The 19,425-nt window shown below is 40.2% G+C and overlaps 2 protein-coding genes across 3 annotated transcripts; both read right to left on the minus strand.

Annotated features, from left to right (window-relative positions):
• Window positions 1–109: 109 nt before the first annotated feature.
• Window positions 110–12,771, minus strand: ftsj3 (FtsJ RNA 2'-O-methyltransferase 3). 2 transcript variants are annotated; one of them, XM_071543644.1, is made up of 21 exons: window positions 12,602–12,771; window positions 12,382–12,487; window positions 11,975–12,021; window positions 11,455–11,534; window positions 10,672–10,771; window positions 10,022–10,216; window positions 9,721–9,836; window positions 9,288–9,392; window positions 8,706–8,806; window positions 7,929–8,015; window positions 7,636–7,773; window positions 6,592–6,727; window positions 6,047–6,243; window positions 5,215–5,326; window positions 4,997–5,078; window positions 4,099–4,252; window positions 3,751–3,845; window positions 3,304–3,406; window positions 2,511–2,694; window positions 1,944–2,038; window positions 110–838 (listed from the first exon to the last, which is right to left on the minus strand). In XM_071543644.1, the coding sequence occupies exons 1-21, from the start codon at window positions 12,666–12,668 to the stop codon at window positions 562–564; spliced, it is 2,577 nt and encodes an 858-aa protein (XP_071399745.1). In that variant the 5' UTR covers window positions 12,669–12,771; the 3' UTR covers window positions 110–561. The 2 variants fall into 2 exon arrangements, with proteins under 2 accessions (XP_071399745.1, XP_071399744.1); XM_071543643.1 differs by having other exon boundaries at window positions 7,636–7,779.
• Window positions 12,772–14,673: 1,902 nt separating this feature from the next.
• On the minus strand, window positions 14,674–17,766 carry plaat1 (phospholipase A and acyltransferase 1). Its single transcript, XM_071543662.1, has 4 exons — window positions 17,740–17,766; window positions 16,797–16,935; window positions 15,987–16,255; window positions 14,674–14,775 (listed from the first exon to the last, which is right to left on the minus strand). Exons 1-4 carry the CDS (start codon window positions 17,764–17,766, stop codon window positions 14,674–14,676), a joined length of 537 nt encoding a protein of 178 aa, XP_071399763.1.
• Between the last annotated feature and the right edge of the window lie 1,659 nt (window positions 17,767–19,425).

Raw genomic sequence — 19,425 nt, forward strand, 5'->3', positions numbered from 1 at the left:
CCAGTTCAAGCACACATCCTCTTGTAAAATTATCAAAATCTAGTTCAAATTCAGTCAAGACATTATTGAAATGGAAAATATGTAGGAAGCCTGGATTAATGATGACAACTTTTTTCAACAAAACATATTTATTGCCAAAGAGGTATAATTAATATTTACAAGATAGATAGGAACGTTTCTGGAAAGCACATGCATTTCTATCCAATAACATTAATATCCTGCAGACCGTGAATTTGTTATTGAGTGAAACAGCTCCATTCAACACTGGAGTTAAAGGCAAATACAAATCTTTTAAAAGATAAACAGAGAACATCACTTTAATATCCCAAGAAGATGCCTCACGTTTTCATGGACTGAAAGAATCTTGGTCAAGGGTGCTAGAGAGAAGGCCTTGATGTGACTGAGCGAAGTTCACTTTGACCGCCGCCCATCACACAGGAGCTGAAACTGTGGCAGCCATCTTAGCTCACCGATCCTTACAAGCGGCCACCTGCAACATGGCGGCAGGTAACGCTCAATAGTCAGATGGGAAGGCAGGACTGTGAGAGTGATAGATCATATTTATTTTCCTTTACGCCCTTTACCGCTCTTCATCCCTCCTTTGCCACCTTTCATCGGCCTTCCTTTGCCTCCCTTCTTGCCTCCTTTTCCTTTGCCTCCACTGGCGCGTTGTTCTTTCCTCTGCATCCCCCGCATGTCTTTCTTCATGCGGCTGTCCACCACCTTGAAGACTCCCTTGACGCCGGCGGGACGACGCACCTTCTTGCCGGCGCCCCTCTTGGCCACGACGTACGTCACGTCTCTCTTCTCCTTCCCCACGCCTGCTTTCTTGTAGATACTGAGAGGATGGGGGGGGGGGGGGGGAGACAAAACAAAACGTCGGACATTTTAGTAAAGAACTCTCAGAACGTTATTTGAGGAGGAGTGAACCCCCTCCTCCACGTTTTCAACTGCTCAAAAATAGAGGACGGTGCATCGCAACACGTGATGCTTTTGTTTTCAAGCCAAAAAAGCAAATGACAAAACCATATTATTTTTGTCGTAACATTTTCACTAGACAATTATGTTGAATCTCTAATTAACTAGCTGACTCATTCTATTGTGAAAATGTGACTATTATATTTTTGTCCATTACAGGCCAACATGTTGCTGCAAATCCTGGTCACTGATTGAGGTTGATAAAAGTCATCAATTACTTAATGCCCCTTTAAATAATGCCATTACAGAGTGTTCAATATGCTGTATGTGTATGCACACATTTTAGAATTGATCATTTTGTCGAGAAAACTGACATCCATTTTGTAAAAAAAAATATTTCTAGCATTAACTTTACATATTGTGTGTGTTGTAATTAGGGATTGGCAATATGAGATGTTTTTCAGTAACGATATATATCATGTGTATATCATATATATATCACATATGTAAAATCACATGTTAAATAAGCAAGTTAATATTGAAACGAATGGTAATGTTAGCTGTGATTTCAAAATATAAATTTTTAAATAATATTCCTACCATACCTAATTTTGTCAGTTTTTAAATAAAATTAGCTTGTTATCATCTATTTAGACTGCAGAATTGTGTGTCACGCTTTCACAAAATCACCATATCATCATGATATGTTTCCACGGAAAGGCGATAAATGATAATATTGAATTATCCTCCAGCCCCAGCTGTAGTTATACTGAATATCTGTAGATATATTTGTCCGCTGGATTAATGCAGGAAGAGTAAAATCATAAATATAGTAAATCAGACTTTGCACCCTGTGTGACCAGATCTGGTAATTTTTCCATGTTTGGCCTGCAATAAAAAACATCCTGCTCTGGGTCACACAGGGTACAAAGTCCAATTTACTATATTTATGATTAAATATAGTAAATTGGACTTTGTTAGGGGTTGAATATCACATCCTCAGCCCTAGAGGTGAGGTGCTATACCTCTTCAGCTGAGCCATCTTCTCCCTCTCAGAAATGTCCACAGTGTTGACGACCGCCTCCGCCTTCTTCTTCGCCTGCTCCATCTTCTTCAGCATCTGGTAAAGTCGCAAAGAAACAGACAAAAAAAAATCAACATCTAGGGAAATGAATGTGATGCACTGAAACATCTAAATAATTGAAGGGTGAAACAAAAATACCAATTTGACATCCGAGTATTATGACAAAGAAGTAGAAAACGGGAAAATGAATAATACACAATAAAGGCAAACCTATATGAAATCATCACCAATGCGTGTCTGTCCTTAAATTTGATATTAAGCCACAAAAGGTCCCAAGTAGACTGATTTTTTCCCCTTCTTCCAGATGTTACATTATTACATTAATTATTACATTACATACATTTTTCATAAATAAGGTCAGGTACCACAATCAAAATAATTTCTAAGAAGTGAAACACAGGATTTAGAAAATGACTGCATGCACTTTTTCACTGGACCAAAAAAGTTTGTATTATCATCTATCAACCATCATCTACAGATGGATAGTTCCCCTCTCTCCCCCTCTCACCCTCCTCTTCTTCCTGGCCTTGGCCTCCGCCACTCGTTTGATTGGCCGGGCGTTGATCTCCTTCCACTTCTCCTTGTACTCCTCCACCATCTCCTTGGTAACCGGCACCGGCTTCTTCCGGTGTTTCCGCTCGTCGTCCACGAACCACTCGGGCACGTCCCAGTGCTCCTCAGAGCTCGCAAACCTGCAGCGGCACACAGACCGGAGTGATGCGTTCACACTAGGGATGTTCTGATACCACTTTTCACTGCTGAGGACTAAACCTCAATCCATTACGTTTACTCCATGATATGGATTTAGAGTTCAGTTTTGGGGTCAATGGACAGAAATGAGATATAATCAGTGTCAGAAATTAACTTTTTGTCTCACCTGTCAAGGACTGGAAACAAAAAAAAAACATCTAACTGCCAGGTAGGGCTGAACGATTTTGAAAAAATTATCTAATTGCGATTATTTTGACTGATATTGCAATTGCGATATGTTTTACGATATTAGAGGGAATGATAATTTTTACATCATTATTCTTATTTTCATTGAAAAACGTATTAAAATGATTATGGTGTGATTTTTGCGGGGATCTGCAAAATGTTACACATGGTGATTTTTAGTTCAAGGGAAATGATCTAATACGTTACATTCATGCACCCAGAGATGCTCTAGGTTAACTGTGATGCAATTCAAATGTAACAGTTGGATGATGGACCTGTCTGTCTCACACTGGACCACCTCTCTCTCTCTCTGTGTGTCTCTCTCTCTCACACACACACACACACACACACACACACACACTCACCTGTGGAAGGAGCTGTCCACCAGGTCCCTGGCTCTCTTCTTGGACGTAGCGATCTGACAGCCGAGGGCCAAACCTTCTGCATCCAGGATCCTGGCTCGCTTACCTGGGGAGAAAGAGAATATACAAACACACATCAAGTTTCTTAAGCAACCTGGTTTTGGGTCGCTGCATGTAATCGTCATAACAAACAAGTTAAAATAACCCAGGTAAGCTTAAACTCTGACTATGAGAAACATGGTTAAGATGCCTGGCTTACTCCAATATTAACCAGGTTACTGTGACATGGAAACACGTTACTCCTTTGACTTTTGGTTTTCACTGTCTGCGCAAACTTCTCGCAAATCATTACAGGCACATTTTGATGTAAATAACAAAACATGGCAGCAAGTTTAATAAAACAGCGAGAACTGGTTTAAAGCCTGAAATGTAAATGTTTCTGGTACTTACTGGTACTTTCTACAGGAACAACCTGGATTTCGTCTTCATCGGGCAATCCTGAGAGTCCTCCTTTTCCCTTGGACAGCTTCATCCTGGCAATCTCCCTACAACAAGCAGAATTGTATATATATATTCCTTTAATCATGACTTTAAGCACCTGTTTATTTTTATTACATGAATTATTTGAACTGAAGAAAGTAGCCATCTAGGTCCTCAATGAACTAATTTCACTGCAAATATTATTTAAATATTGATAAGCCTGGATATAAAGCAAAAATAATTTTAACCAAGTTGGACTGATTATATAATATCTGGGAGAAAGAGCAGCGTAGACTGTCACAGTAAATGAGTTTTTACTTCTCGTCATCGCTGCTGTCATCGTCCGAGTCGCTGTCACTCTGCTTCTCAGCTTCCTGTGAAGGTCCCGCCTCTTCCTCCTCTGGCTGGGCAGGCTCCTCCTCCTCCTCCTGCTCCTCCTCTTCCTCATCAGCCTTCCTCTTTCGGCCTTTTTCTAAAGATACAGAGTGAATGTAATTACTGTGAAATACTCTGGCCTTTAGATCACTCTTAGTCATTATTGTTTCTTTGTGTGTGTGTGTGTGTGTGTGTGTGTGTGTGTGTGTGTGTGTGTGTGTGTGTGTGTGTGTGTGTGTGTGTGTGTGTGTGTGTGTCATAAGAGCTTATCCTTGCTTGTGTTTTTGTCAATGTGATGGAGATTCAACAATATCCTTAATGCAAATCCCACCTTTTCCAGTATCAGTGTGTCATTTAAAACTGGGCAGAAACCACTTCTGTCACAGTAAATAAAGGTTCAATTATTACATTTTCTTGTTTTTTTCATTAATTTCTGAAATCCAATTCAGTTGTCTTTGCTTGTCATCTTGATTTGTTTTGAGGTAAGAATTTTATCTCCATGTTTTTATGCTTTATCTCACTCATAGAATTTCTTTACTTTTTTCTTTCTGTGTTTTTTCATTTGAAGAGTTCAATTCCAAAACACTATATATCCATTTTGGGACAAAAAAAAATCATTACTCTAAGTAGATCATTTTATATCTATAGAATATAGAAGATCCAGTCTGTAAAATTGGCATCATTTTGTCAATCATGGACTTAATCAAAGATCTAGTATCCTTTAAAAAGTACTATTTGTTTCAATTTCATACTATCAATCATTTTTAAGAGTTTGTGTCACCTTTTTTCAAATGGCGGATATCTCTCTTTTTTAAAAACTTGACACAGGGAAGACGGTTACCTGTTTTCTTGTTCTGGAGCCACTCGGTCTGCCGGAGCTCGCTCTCTTCATCTCGCTCCAGGTCGATCTCAGAGAAGATTCCCTGCAGAGCGACCAGGAGGGAAGGGGCAGAGTCACAGGTCAGAGTTCACACAGAAATCAACTCATTTACAGGCGTACGCCGAGAGGGAGACCAACAGCTGTGTGACAGAGGCACAGGAGATCACATGTGGACAAACCTTGCTGAACCACAGGTTGGTCTCTCGCTCTTTCTTCTCATCCTTTCCCTCTAGTTCCACCAGCAAGCCGCCTTCCTCTCCTTCGTCCTCCTCTTCCTCGTTGAATGTTACTCTGGAACAAACACACACACACACAGGCAGGACAGTGTGAACTAATCATCAAATAAAAAATGTAATTAGAGAACAATTAATGGAGGTATGACACTTGTGTTATTTGTATGGAATGGACCCAATTATTTCCAAATATTGGGTTATTGACCTGTATTAATCATTCATGTTATAATGCATCAGCATAAACAATTTTATTAATAATCAGGGGAGAAATGTGAGCAGGTTTCCTCAAACTAGCTAGAAACTAATTTGGTTCAAATTTAAGGATTGAATAGAAAACAGTCAGGGCAAACTTACATATGCAAACTGATGAGGACACACTAATATTACTTCTTGACTGCAAATAACAAGATTCTGAGAATCAGGTGATAACAAGTATCGATCCAATCCCTTACTTTTACTGAAGAATACAAACTTGAGATCATCAGCTTGGCCAATGGACACAAATGACTAAAATACAAGCTGCATTTTTCTGCATTAGAGAGATCTCACATCCTTCTATGTCTGGAAACGGCACATCAAGTCATTTTTGATTTCTGACATGCTAGCATTGCTCTTGATATTGCATTTTAGTATTAACTTATTTTATCTTTTAGGTTTCAGCCTGATACTGATATTGCTGCATCGCTACAAAACAGTCGCTCTGTCTGTTTAGAGCCATGACTCCTGGACTGACCTGCTGTCAAACACTCAATCAAGACTCAATGTTTCAGCCCCTTACTTCTTCTTTGGTGCCGCCTTCTTCTCCAGTTCTTTCTCTCTCTGCTCCACCTCCTCCATGTCTTCGTCGTCTAAATCAGAAGCCAGGGACATTTTGTCCTCCTCATCCTCCTCGTCCTCAGACAGGTGGAGGTCATCTTCTCCTTCCACCAGGGCGTCTGCTCCCTGCATGTCGCCCCTGAAAATCTCCACCAGCGCCTGCAGGACAGAAGGAGAGAGGGAAACGTAAGCGTTACATTAAATTAGCATCGGTAGGAAGTCCAGCTGCCTCTGGATATGAACAGGAACACTGACCAGGTTTAGAACAGCGTTTTTCCAGCCAATATTGGGTGAACTTGAGTACTTTTTGCTTCTGTATATCAAGGTAACGTACAAGATTGACCCAACATCCACAAAAAAGATGGCCAAGTATTCATTTAACTGGTATAAACACCAGAGAAGGAAAATTACAGCAAAACAACGCAGACAAGTCCATCATGCTTAGCTAAAGTTACAGGGACTGGAATCTGACTTGTTTTGCATCTGTGTGTCCATGTGTGTCGTCACCTTGGCTTTGTTGATGGTGTTGAGGGAGAACATGGATGAGTCGTTGGTGTCGGCGATGGAGACGCCCGGCAGGTCCATCTTAAGCTCCACCCTCTCCCTCTGCTTCCTCTTCTCCTTCAGCAGCTTCTTCTTCTTCCTGATGCCGGGCAAAACGACAACAGAGGTATAAAAAAATCTGTGCTTTTCTTACGAATTACATTCCGATATATTTAGAAATTGCTTTATGCATAGTTGTTGTGTTTGTTTTTTTTAAACATCTTTATTTTCAATTATACATTCAATACATAACATACATACTGTATACACTTTTTTCTTTTCCCTCCCCCCTCCCACAGCACAGACTCTTGACAGGTTACTATAACACAGCCACAGTCCACAAACAGGGTAGGAATTCAGTACTAAAATACTAACACTCCTAACACCACCACTAACACCTCTTTTCACAATAATAATGGGAAACAAGTTTGTGTTTTTACTAAGAAGAAGTGTCAAGGCAAGGCAAGGCAAACTTTATTTATATAGCACATTTCATACACAAGGCAAATACAATGTGCTTCACAAATTGGTCAAGTAGTGCCAATTTCACACCTTGCGACTACAACCACATCAAGAGCAGCCGGATGGCAGGTCGGTTGCTGGTTTGATCCCCAGTACCAATATTGCCCAATATTGCTTAAGTCCCCCCTTAGCAAGCGCACCCAACCCCACCAGCATGTGTATAACAGAAAACTATCCAACATTAGATAAATACGGTTATACTGATATATTAGATAAATATTCCTATGCAACAGGCAGCTGCTTGCAATATCTCGGTGTGGATGTGTCTGTCCTTGTAAAAATAAAACTGTGCATCTACCTAGTCCTGAGCGGTTCTCCACCACTTTCTCAGTTCAGCCAAGGTACAACTGATCACTTCAATGTCATTGTGCCCATCAATCAAAACAAGCTAATAAATAAATTAAAGAAAATAAAAACTAAAACCTTGGAGGAAAAAAGGTAAATAATGCCCTGGGATAAGATGGTCTGACCAACTCCGTGTCTTACCGTTTGAGCTCAGCCACCTCCTCAGCTTTCACCTCCGCCAGCTTCTTCTCCATCTCTTCCTCCTCATCCTCCTCTTCCTCCTCCGGCGTTTTCTTCTTGTCCAGCTCTTCCTCTGAATCACCCGCTTCTTCGTCTGAACTTAAGCTAAGGATAAAGCAAAGAGCGTATTTTGATGTTTTAACTGCAGTGATGCATATTGGCAGTATGAATAAAATTGTTTATTGTTTGCTCGTGTTTTCAGTGGCTTTTTTAAACAGAAGTTCGTTTTTAAACAGCCGTGGTAAAGAGTTTACTTGATATCCTGGTCAGGCTGCTTGGCCTCGTCCTTCAGTTTCTTGGCCACGTATCTCCTCAGCTTGGACCTCCAGTTCAGCAGCAGGCTGGGGATGAACGGAGGGACACACACACACACACACAGATAACTAAGGACAGCTCAGTCAATTGGGATGACAGCACTAGATATCATTTTTTAGATACGGATAACAGTTGTGTGTGTGTGTGTGTGTGTGTGTGTGGTAGGAGGGTAGCAATGTCCTCTTCCCGAAAGGAAGCAACAGGATTTATGGGAAATGTGGTCTTAATTTTGAAAAACACTAGGACTAACAATACCACTGGCATGAGATAGAGGCTACTAATCTCGACCATGATCTCATTTGTTTACCGAAATCATTCCAAGGTATTATAATTTTAATTTGATAATGATATATTGATGTTTAAAAATTTTACACATAGCACCTTTAAGATGTGTCAAACTAAATCCTTGTTCCAAATTAATTACTTTTTTCAAAACCTTATGTAGAAACCATATTTTCTGTTACATTTGAATATACTATTTGCTTTCCCAAACAGAATCAACCCATATCCAATGTATTTTCTCAATAACAAATCCCAGAAATTAACAAAACACTGTAATCTAACTGCAACAATGCAACACTGTGAAGCTTTTCAATACCTTCCAATACCTGCTGATGCCTTAAATTCCATATACACTAAAAATTGATACAGTGCCAATAGTCATTTATCGATTACTCAACCCTAGGCAGCACACGACTATGATGGGAAAGGCTTACCGGAGCTCTTTGCGGCCCAGGACCTTGATGTCACGACAACAGAGCTTAATCTCATCACTGGTGACTGAGAGAGACTCCAGGTCTGAGTTGTCGATGGTAATCTGGATGAAGACAGAATACGATGGTTAGCAAGTCAAGACAGGAATGCTTCTCATCAGCCTGATCTTCTCTGCATCAGGGGTTCTCAAACTTTTTGCCTCGTGACCCCTTAAAACAAAGTGATGCCTACTTGTGACCCCCATCACAGGCAGCATATACTGTACATAGCATGCAACCCAAAAAAATATTTTCCCCTTTCAGGTCATTTCATTTGATTATCAGAGGAGGCCTGGAGGCTGAAAACTACTCAGTATTTCACAAGAAAAAAGCAAAAATTTGAGAAAAATCAGAAAAATTACAAATACGATTTTTTTTCTATCCGATAAGTCATCTTGCTACCACCCAAAATGATCTTGTGACCCACTAAAGTTTAATTTTAAGATGACATTTTCCAGGCATAAGCTTATACAGTGCAACCTGTAGAAATGACTTCAACCTCCCAGCCTTTGACTTAGAGGAGTTAAAAGAATGCAGAGATCTCACCTCACTGGCTTTGCCCAGGAAGTCTATCGGGTTTTCGGCTTTGAGGAAGTTCGTCAGTGTGAAACTGTGGTAAAGCGTCAGATCGCCGTCTGAGTATCCCTCCGCCTGGAACAGAACCGGAGCCCGTTAGTCAGTGATGGATAGATCTTTGGTTTGTTTTAGTGTACCAAGGTGTCAGATGTGGTCTGTTTGACACATGGGTTAAAACCATGAGGCAATTTAAATAATCACAGGAAAGCATTGGAAAGTTGATTTGGTATACGTTTCAGTGACTGACAATTACCGTTAAACGATATGAATTGTCCTCATGTACTAAACCCCACCCATCTGGTACTCCACATCGGTTAAAACAAACGCTACTGTATATGACCTATGTGATACTATATGATCAGAAATAGTTCTTTTGTGTCAAACCCCACACACACACACACACCTTGGGCTTCTTGACAGGAATCAGCTCCTTCACCGTCTTCGCCTGAACCTCCACCTCTTTGAATGCATGTTTCGGGTCAAAGAACTTGCTGTCGATTTTATCCGGGGCAACGAAACCTAAATTTAGGACGAAAAAAAACTGTGACCAGAACAAAACACAAAACAAAAAAGCAGCAAATAATTGCAGAAGGAGCTAGGAAAATAGGAACCTCCATTAGAAAGTGATGTGAGTATATCTGAAAAAAACCTGTTCAAAAACCCTTAAAAATGAAAACTCTCTCTACTCATCCGTCTCCACTGACCCTGGCAGATGACGAAGATCTCGGCGGACTCGTTCCTGGACGCCTGCGGCTTGGTGGCCTGCACCTTCTTGAAGAACTGCTGGAAGATCCAGAGCAGCGGCTGGTAGTCTTTGGAGCGGAAAACCTTGGTGACGAAAGTGCCGCCTTTGGCCAGGAACTCGCAGGCCAACTTCAGGGCCATGAGGGTGAGGTGGGCTGGAGGGGGAGGAGAGGGGAGGAGGAGGAGATTTAGGTTCATTAGATTTGAATCCCGTCAGTCAAGGCAGGTGGTCTACTGCTAATCTACTGCTCAGGGATGTGATCGTAACACAAAAAACAGGAAATAATGAGGAGAAAACATTCATTTCCATTTAAAATGCATGCAAACGTCGTACATAAGCAGGATTTTTTGCCATTTAATTTATGCCATTTTTAGCCATTTATTCATTTTCAGGATTTCTTGGGAAATGTCTGTGTTCCTAATGTTTCCTGCTTTTCTGTTCCTGATTACATCCCAAGTTATATTTGAAACATTTGAAAAAAAAAATCCTAAATTAATTGATTAATTACATCATTGACTGCTGTACTAAATGGGAAATTGAATGGCATTGATTGCATATTTTAGCCGGTACTGACAACATACAGTATCTGCTGCTATCTGAAGCACTTACCCTGTGAGAAGGCATCGTGTTGCCAGTTGGCTCCAACATTAGGGGCTCCGTCGTTTAGGACAACGTCCACCTTCCATGTCTGCAGCTCCTTTCTAAGAGCCTGAGGACGGGACGGACAGCATCTCATCAGACAGAGTCTTGTTTAAGAGACTCCTACAGTGTGGGAATTTAAAGCAGCCTGGTTCCTGCTACTTTTTAAACAATGCAGCTGTTTAAAGCTTGCTGTGTGTGGCCCTGAGCAAGTTGGCTTAGGATGATTTTTATGTATTTTTTCTGTTTTTTCTGAAGCACATTGAATTTGCTTTATGTGCTCTATAAATAGAATTTTCTATATGCAAACATTGATGCAAAGGCAAGGCACACTTTAAGAAACACTTATTTCAACTTTTTTCTCTCATCTCTCTGCAATGTCATCACAGAGAATATATTTGGTTGTATTTGGGAATTTTTGACTAAAGTTGTCTTTACAACAAGCACTTTACACTCATTGATGCAAATTATGCCCTCTAAAATGTTACTTTGTGGGCAGAGGCCTTCAGTAAGTTCAATGATAAATGACCGTGAATAATACCATCAAACCACCATAAGTTTGTAAGAGTAGGTGTCCCATTTTTAAAACGGTAAATGTCTCATTTTGTGATGGAACTCGGAAATTCATGTCAAGTATTAACATTAACAGCAATCTCTAGAAAGAACAAACTGTGACAATATTTCTATGATCCAGATAAATCAATGCAGCAGTGTGGCGGTGTTAGTGGTGATGTCACTGCTTCACTTCCTCACCTGTCGGCATTTCTCAGTGGTGATGTCTTCCTGCAGGGCGACCACGTTGGGGATGGGCTTGATGGGCACCAAGTCGACACCTGACAGGAGGAAACAGGTCAGTACACCATCGAGGTCTGGACAATCTGACAGATCTCTGATAGGATTTCAGTAACTGGACCAAACCTGAAAATTGGGTTTTTCAAAACTAATAACTGTGATCCTGATCATTTGGTTGAAATTTGTTTTAGGTAATCCAACCCTACCTCGCTTCACTGTTGTTTCTGCATTTACCCAAAAATCAAATGCAGATATGAAGATAGATTTTGTCTGTTTAAAGTCTGCAAATGTGGATTCTGTAATCTTGATCCTGTGGTTTCTACATCAGAACGATCCTATCTGTTAATTCTTTAGAAAACCCGACACAAACTCAGCAAGAACAGTCTGATCATGGATTCAAAAAAAGGGGGGGAACTAGAAGTATAGTATTTAGGTTTATATGTTTATCATCAGATAACCGTAATGAGGCCGTTACACTCACCAATGATGAGACTGGAGACAGGCATAAACTTGGACGCCACTTGCAACCTGGAAAGAGATTTTGAATCAGAAGGTGTCCTCAATGTGCTCTTTAATTTAAACAATTTTAAAAATGTAAAGACAAAAAAAAACTTCTGATATGAATGGCAGTTTAAATGGCACTTGCAATATTATGTTTAGCAATGTTTTGTCAATATCTTTCAGCTAGTAATATTATTAAAAGTAACCCTAACCCTAAAACTGGGCTGTAAGTTACACAGCCAAAACAGATCAAGAGACTCAACGGTGAAACGACATCTAGTGCTTAGTGGGGAGATTTGGCCCCTGTCGCTCCAAAACCTTGATATCTTGTCTGATGCGTCTAAGTAGCCGGTTAAATGTCAATTAACAGTTAATTAAGCTGCTCACCATCCACCCGGAGCAGCACACAGGTCGACCACAGCTCTGGCTTTCTGCAAAAACTGGAATTTACGATTCAGCTGGATGAGCTTGAAGGAGGAACGAGAGCGATAACCTGGGAAAGAGAGGACGAAGTGTCAGTTTGAAAGCCTAATTTAGTTGACGTTTCCCAAATGAGGTTAGCAAGCTCGGGATGCTAATGCTAACATCTACTACAGAAATCACCTACCTGTCTCTTTGGCTAAGTGGTAGAATTTGTCTTTTCTGGTCTTTCCGACTTTGAGTTTCTTCCCCATGTTTGCTGTTGCGGCTTCGCGCTCGACTCGACTGAAGAAATCTTATAATTTTTGTCGGATTTTACAACACGCACAACTTTCATGAAAACAAAACACGTGTGGCTTTCTCGGCGCAGGGATTCTACGTCACGACACGACAAGTGGTTCTTTTTCTTCTTCTTCTCTGGTTTTCTTGGACCGGTACCGCCACCTGCTGTCTGTATCAGAGAATGAAATCAATCACACATTCAGAAAGGTTGTTCAGCACCGCTTTAAGACTGCTCTCCTCTACTGTATAGTTTGTTTAACCTCAGAAAAATCCTCCTTTCCATATTTTAGGATATGATCTACAGTTTTCATTTTGAAGGAGAGTAATTATACGCCCATCACGTAGGGGCAAGGCTATCAGAAAACAATCAAAGCAGGAGTAACGCCTGCACACTTGCTCCATGCCACAAAAGTTTAATAGTGACTACGTTTCGATCCTACTTGGATCTTCGTCACCTACATATATAGGTATTTCTCTAGACCCTGACACACATATCTGTAAAAATGAAAAATTGTTTAATTCTATAAATACAACAGGCGTGTCTTTTTCTCCTTTTTTCCTTATTGTGAATTTTTCCTTATTGTGATTTGATCTAGCTGACTTTTTATAGAAGGGTGTTAAGACCCAATTTCTTACATAAATTTAAGATTTCTTCTTTTCCTCTAACTTAATACAATATTTTTGAATGTAGGTGATGTAGATTTTGATAGATGGGATGTTGTATCTGATATTGTGTTTATGCTTATATATAAGATGTATGTTTGATATTTTTGAAGTATGGCTTTTGTACTACTGTTTTTTTCTCTATGTATCTGTTTTCTATGTACTTTATTGAATTGTTAATTATATTTGGAGGTTTATCATCCTGGGCGGTTTGGATGGTTAACCACACCTGCCATCATAGAGCTTGTCAGCCTATGGGTGTGCATGATGTATAAATATGGGTGTGGTTTCCATTTTTTAAACATTTTGATCTGAGCTACAGTTTTCATTTGCTACATTTCCCTGCTGGATGTTTTCTTATACATGCCATAGTGCCATGCATAATGCCAATACACACTGTATTCATTTAGCAGTGGTGTGCCACCGCAGCAAGAGCACTACAATGACTGCTGGAAAAAATGGGAAATTAAAAGGATAGTAGACTATGATTTGGCCAAATTTCCCATGAAAGACAAAGAGGTGTAGTCCTAACACTTATAATTAATGTTTAAATAATGATAAAGTATCCAAACACGTTTTTAGCACTACAACCTGTACTAGAACATAACTGGGGCCAAAACAGGGACGGATGTGTATTCAAAACTAATATTACCCCCCAAACACAGAGGAAACACTGACATGAGTAGTTTTGTCTGACATAGTGTTTTTAAGCTATATGTTATTTAAACAAGCAAAATCTACAAAATAGTATTTCCAAAAACAGGTTTTATTTGAAACTATTTTCATTTCTGAAAATATATAGGCCTACTAACCATGTTATAGGTTGAATCCCAGTGAGAAATGTTCCATGTGAACCACAATGCATACTTGACTACAGATCTGGATGTTGCATTATGGATTGATGCTAAACATGTTGATATTAATATTACGCGATAGTCAACCTGCCAGCTTCCAAAACTGGTCAAATGGTTAAAACTGGTGTCTGTGGATGCTGTACATTGTCGCATCTTGAATATATTGATAGCAGCTGTCTGATCCTATACAGCTAACTAATGGGATAAACCGTCTAATGGCCAGGCATGAGACCACACTGTAAACTATGTGAGGTTATAGAAGGTTTTTCACCTTTGTTGTCAATTAACAAGCAACAGAATCATTTGATACATGCGTTTTTATTAATGGTTTGTTTCAGCTTTTATGCAATACAACACTTTTTTGGGTGTTTACATTTGGATGTGACTTTTTATTTTATCATTTGACTCCACAGCCACATGAATGCTGGGAAGCAGCATCCTGCAGAGAAGCAGGCAGCGGTCAGAAGGGCCTGTTTCTGGACCGAGTGTTGATCAGTCCCAGCACAGAGAAGGCGCTGGCAGCAGCCGTCACCAGGCTGATGGCCCCGATGGCCCGCGTCGCCTGTGGACACAAGTTCAACACTTTACTGACACATCAACTTGCACTTGTTAGCTGTTAGTTGTTATTTGTCTCAGTGCGCTCACAGAACATAATACACAAAAAAGATCAAAATCACCAAATCACCTAGCAACCACCTAGTAACACTCTAGCAACCACTAGTAAATGGTTAGCAACCACAGTACCACCACAGCAACCACCCATATTCACCTAGCAACCACCTATTAACACCATAGCAACTGCTAATACTCCCTGAGCAATGACCTAGAAACACCCTAGCAGTAGCAACCACTTGAAATCATCTAGTAACCACCTAGTAACACCCTAGCAGTTACTAGTAATTGCTTAGCAACCACCTAGTAACACCTTAGCAACTACCTGGAAAGACCCTAGCATCCACTTGAAATCACCTAGCAACCACGTAACATAATACACAAAAAAGACAAGGCGTCAATCGCAGTTAACTTAAAACAAAAATCATACCCCTCCCTCCCTTCACCACAGAATGCAAAAGTGCATACACTCAAGTGCATAAAAACGTAGACCTTTTAGGTCGATTAGATGGGTGTATTTTTACATAAAAAGCTTGCCTACTGCAGCTTCAATACTGAATCTTTTGTGACTACTGGAATTCCACTGCATAAGGCAATAGAAAATATGAGGAAGATGATGGTATGCAGGCACACAGAGGTTACCTCAATGCTAACAAAAATGTAGAGTTGACAAACATACAATAACAGAACAGAAATGTACAAATGAAAACAGAGACAGGGTGCAGACAGTGAGACAGGCCAAGTGGCGGCATATTTTTGCTTTATCTGATGAGATGATCTACTTTCATCAACCACTTTGACAAGTGAATTCTCATTTAAAGATTAACTAAACCCCAAACCCGAATCTGTGTAAAGCCTGACATCTAAAGGTAAAAAGCATGCTACTGAAATTGCCATCTGCTATTGGCTGATCTTTGGTGCTAGGTGATGTTGCCATCTGTTGTACTCTATAGAAGGTGACCTGGCACCAAAGATCAACCAATAGATTTGGGTTTGGGGTTTATTTACCCTTTAAAGGTTCTATTCTGTTCAAAAATGGCATTTGTCTAGCAAAACAGTGAAAGTGTCAGTTGAAGTTTGGCTTCATCAGCCACTGTGGCCTCTTGACTAACACATGAGCTGACGACAGGTGAGAGAGAAACACAGAAAGCAGAGAGCGACCTGCTCGGACACCCCCTCCCCGTAGCGCAGGAGGGTGACGAAGTGCTCGCAGTTACTGCCCAGCAGGTCATAAGACACTTCCTGGCCGATGAGGACTTGAGCTCGCTGGATGATCTCGCAGACGGGCAGGGGGGTGTGGTTGTCGTCGTACTTGTTGTTGATGCGGTACGAGTCGCTTCCCACCACCTCCTTCAGCAGCTGCATACGCACCACCGCCTTCCGGCTGAACACCGACTTCACACTGGACATGGCGGCCGCCTGGTTCTCGTCTGGGGAGGAAGGAACAAATCAGGAGTCCACTACCAATTTAATATCTTAAAGAAAACAAAATATCTAGGACTTTTCAATGCAATATCGTTTTAATAGGATAAAAACTTGGTAAGAGCATCATGAGTTTGATTTCTATAATCAGTTTCAACTTCAATAAATTCAATCATTCCATACAAATTCACAGAATTTAAATTCGGTCGTCTGGTGGAACAAATCTCTTCACTTTCAATCCAAGTCATTTACACAAACACAAGATCTTTAGTCAAGACTTTAGAAACCTTTTCAAGTCAAAGTCAAGTCCCAAGTCACGATCGATAACCCAAGTCAAGTCTGAAGTCTTCTCTTCATGCATCAAGTCTCTGTCACTAGAGTCCCATGACACACTTGTGTCATGGGACTCTAGTCCAAGTCATATGACTCGAGTCCCCACCTTTCTCAAATATCAAAGAGGCCAATTCAAACGAAACGATAACAAACACAAAATCACTCATCACTGTTGACTTCCTGACTCCATGTCTGAGTTATTTGGCTCCTACTGACCAACAGGGGTTAAGTTGATGATGTAACCGTCTCCCAGGTAGAGAGCCCAGTGCTGATAGGCCGGTCTGAAGATCTCGATGAGGTCACCAGGCTGGGGGTCACCAGGGGGGTCAAGAGGGTCAGGGTCATTAGAGGCCATCTACAGAGAGAGAGAGAGAGAGGGACGAGACAGAGCAGAGGGACAGATTCAAAGCCAAAACAAGACATTTGATGTTTTTCACTACCATTCCCAACAAAAAAATGATAGTTTTGAGGATGGAATGATTGGTATTTTGGAAATATTAAATGATGAATTAAAAGTAACTCTTTTTCTAAACGGATACAGTCTTAGACCATTTGGAATGATGAAGACTAAGCTGTGATATTGAAACATTTGACATTTGAACTGGAAACCCTTGAGTACGCTCAGTTGCGACGCATTGCCCCTGTGGGACTTTGCATCTCCTGTAAAAGTAAGCTATATGTCCCTGTTTACCTGTCAAACAGTGCCTAAGAACTGGCATTAAAACTCCAGACAATAAATAAGAAATGGTTGCGGCTGCTTTTACTATTAGGAACGTCCAGTGCCATATCTCTAGGGATGGATTTGATTCCACAAGTGCTGAAAAAACCTTTAACACTGAGGTAAATAAACAAATTCAAACCCTTTTTTCCTATCAAGACTTGCAGATAGGAAATATGATGACTATTATTCATCAAAATGACGTAAAATGTCACAATTTATGGAAACTAATGACTGTGAATAGATTCTTGAAATGACCCCCCCCCCCCTCCCCTAAACACACACATACCCATTCACATACACAATGAGATGAGATGAGTTTCCCTTTTAAGGGGTCAACAGGGTCTTACCCTTTGACCATTATAGATTCATATTCACCCAACATAACATCACACACTCTACTAATTACAGGTCACAATAACAACTTTTTATTCTACTCACAGTAGAGCTTCCTTGTTGTTTATCCATCCCACATCATGCTTCCACAAAGTCTAAAAAGGAGAAGAAAACACTGATGGGATGCCTTGTCAGTCATCCACATTTCTATGGTGTTGTTATAGCGCTGCGATGCAATGTAAAGTGCGCACATGCATACACACACACAGACAATACACACCAGCTCACACACATAGACAATACACACCAGCTCACACACAGACAATACACACACAAGCTCTTGTGCCACGCATGCTGCCACAATAGCACCAACATAATGGGGAACCTGAGAGAAAAATAGTTTTAGCCAAGCTTGTTTCAAATGGAAAATAATCATTCATAAACTAAAAACAGTGTAAATGTTTATCGCTGAAACACACTGAAAGCCTCTTAATTCATAAATACAGATATTATACAACTCCTCACCAATGATAACCTGAAAGGATAGGTGAATATTTTCTACATTTCAAGACTTTCAGTTAATGCCATAGTGATAGAAAACCTAGGTAAGATCTAAATTACAGCGGGATGGGATGAAATCTATATCTTCCTAGGGGGGCAATGAGTATATCCATGTCATTATTAATGCATGATGTTGAAGCCATGCTGAAAAGGAAGGCCACATATTAATTTACTGAACAATAAACTCTATCAACGTTGTACCATTGACATGAATACACTCCACGGTCTAATCTACCCTTATGAAAAATAACTATAATAATCCTGTAATACATTTTAGAATGATACGATACAAATATCACAGTAAAACTATGACTATTTATAATATCTTATAGGAATATTATAGGAATATTGTGGTGATACCATAGGAAATAAAAAGAATAGAGTACCACGGAAACTCCCTATAGCAATAATACAAGAATATTTTGGTGATTATTTAGGATTAAATTAATTCACAGCCAATACAGAGCAACTGCCATACAGAAGCAATACTTACTCAAACACCAGCAGCTTTTTCTTCCTCACCATTTTAATTCTCCATCATCAATCCGCACATAATCATAAAAAAAGCCAGAAAGAAAAAAGAAAGAGATTTAATTCCAGGTTCCCGAGATGACACAGCAGTTGACAACTATCCCTAGTATTTATATGGCAGTCCTTCAAACCAGAGGCTGGAGGTGCTTGTCGAGTGTTTCAATGCCCAGAGCTTTGACAGATGACAGTCTCCCTGAGGCCACAGTTACCCAGGTCACAGAGAGAGGGAGAGAGAGAGAGAGAGAGAGAGAGAGAGAGAGAGAGAGAGAGAGAGAGAGGGCACCGTCCCATTCACAAGCAGCCACACAGCTCTTCTGAATAAGCTCTATCATGGGCTAGCAAAGGAAACACATACTGACTAATTTCATTCGAATGCCATCTGATTTAGCCACTTGGAGAGGCTACATCTGTGTATGATAGGACTGGGGTCAATTCATGAATGAACTGATCAGTTCCAATTCAACTGAGGAATTGGAATTTGAAAAAAATCTACCGGAAACAGAATTGGATTATCAATACTGAATATCATAAAATGTTACAGGTAGCCTACCCTTCAGGTGGTTTTTGATGCATGTAATTGTAATAGGCTACATACATTATGATTGAATGTATTTGATTTGTTTTACTGTCTTTCATTTGATTCATAATGTTTGTTTTATGACATTTAGCAAGTCAAGACAACCTCTCTTATAAGTGGAA

Source organism: Centroberyx affinis, unplaced genomic scaffold, assembly GCF_046629955.1.
Source record: "Centroberyx affinis isolate AG114_WGS23_722 - 3 ecotype Tasmania unplaced genomic scaffold, CSIRO-AGI_Caff_v1 ptg004359l_1, whole genome shotgun sequence".
Classification (NCBI taxonomy): Eukaryota; Metazoa; Chordata; class Actinopteri; order Beryciformes; family Berycidae; genus Centroberyx; species Centroberyx affinis.

Bases quoted from the DNA above. Each gene is read 5' to 3' on its own strand.
- ftsj3 (XM_071543643.1), bottom strand. From the start codon at position 12,668: ATGGGGAAGAAACTCAAAGTCGGAAAGACCAGAAAAGACAAATTCTAC. The intron at 10,217-10,671 runs GTAAGTGCTTCA...CTCCCCCTCCAG, and splicing joins ACACGATGCCTTCTCACAGG to CCCACCTCACCCTCATGGCC. The intron at 6,244-6,591 runs GTGACGACACAC...TCTGTCCTGCAG, and splicing joins ACACCATCAACAAAGCCAAG to GCGCTGGTGGAGATTTTCAG.
- plaat1 (XM_071543662.1), bottom strand. From the start codon at position 17,766: ATGGATAAACAACAAGGAAGCTCTACT. The intron at 16,256-16,796 runs GTCAGTAGGAGC...CTTCCTCCCCAG, and splicing joins CATCAACTTAACCCCTGTTG to ACGAGAACCAGGCGGCCGCC. The intron at 14,776-15,986 runs GTCGCTCTCTGC...TTGTGTCCACAG, and splicing joins GGGAGGGGGTGTCCGAGCAG to GCGACGCGGGCCATCGGGGC.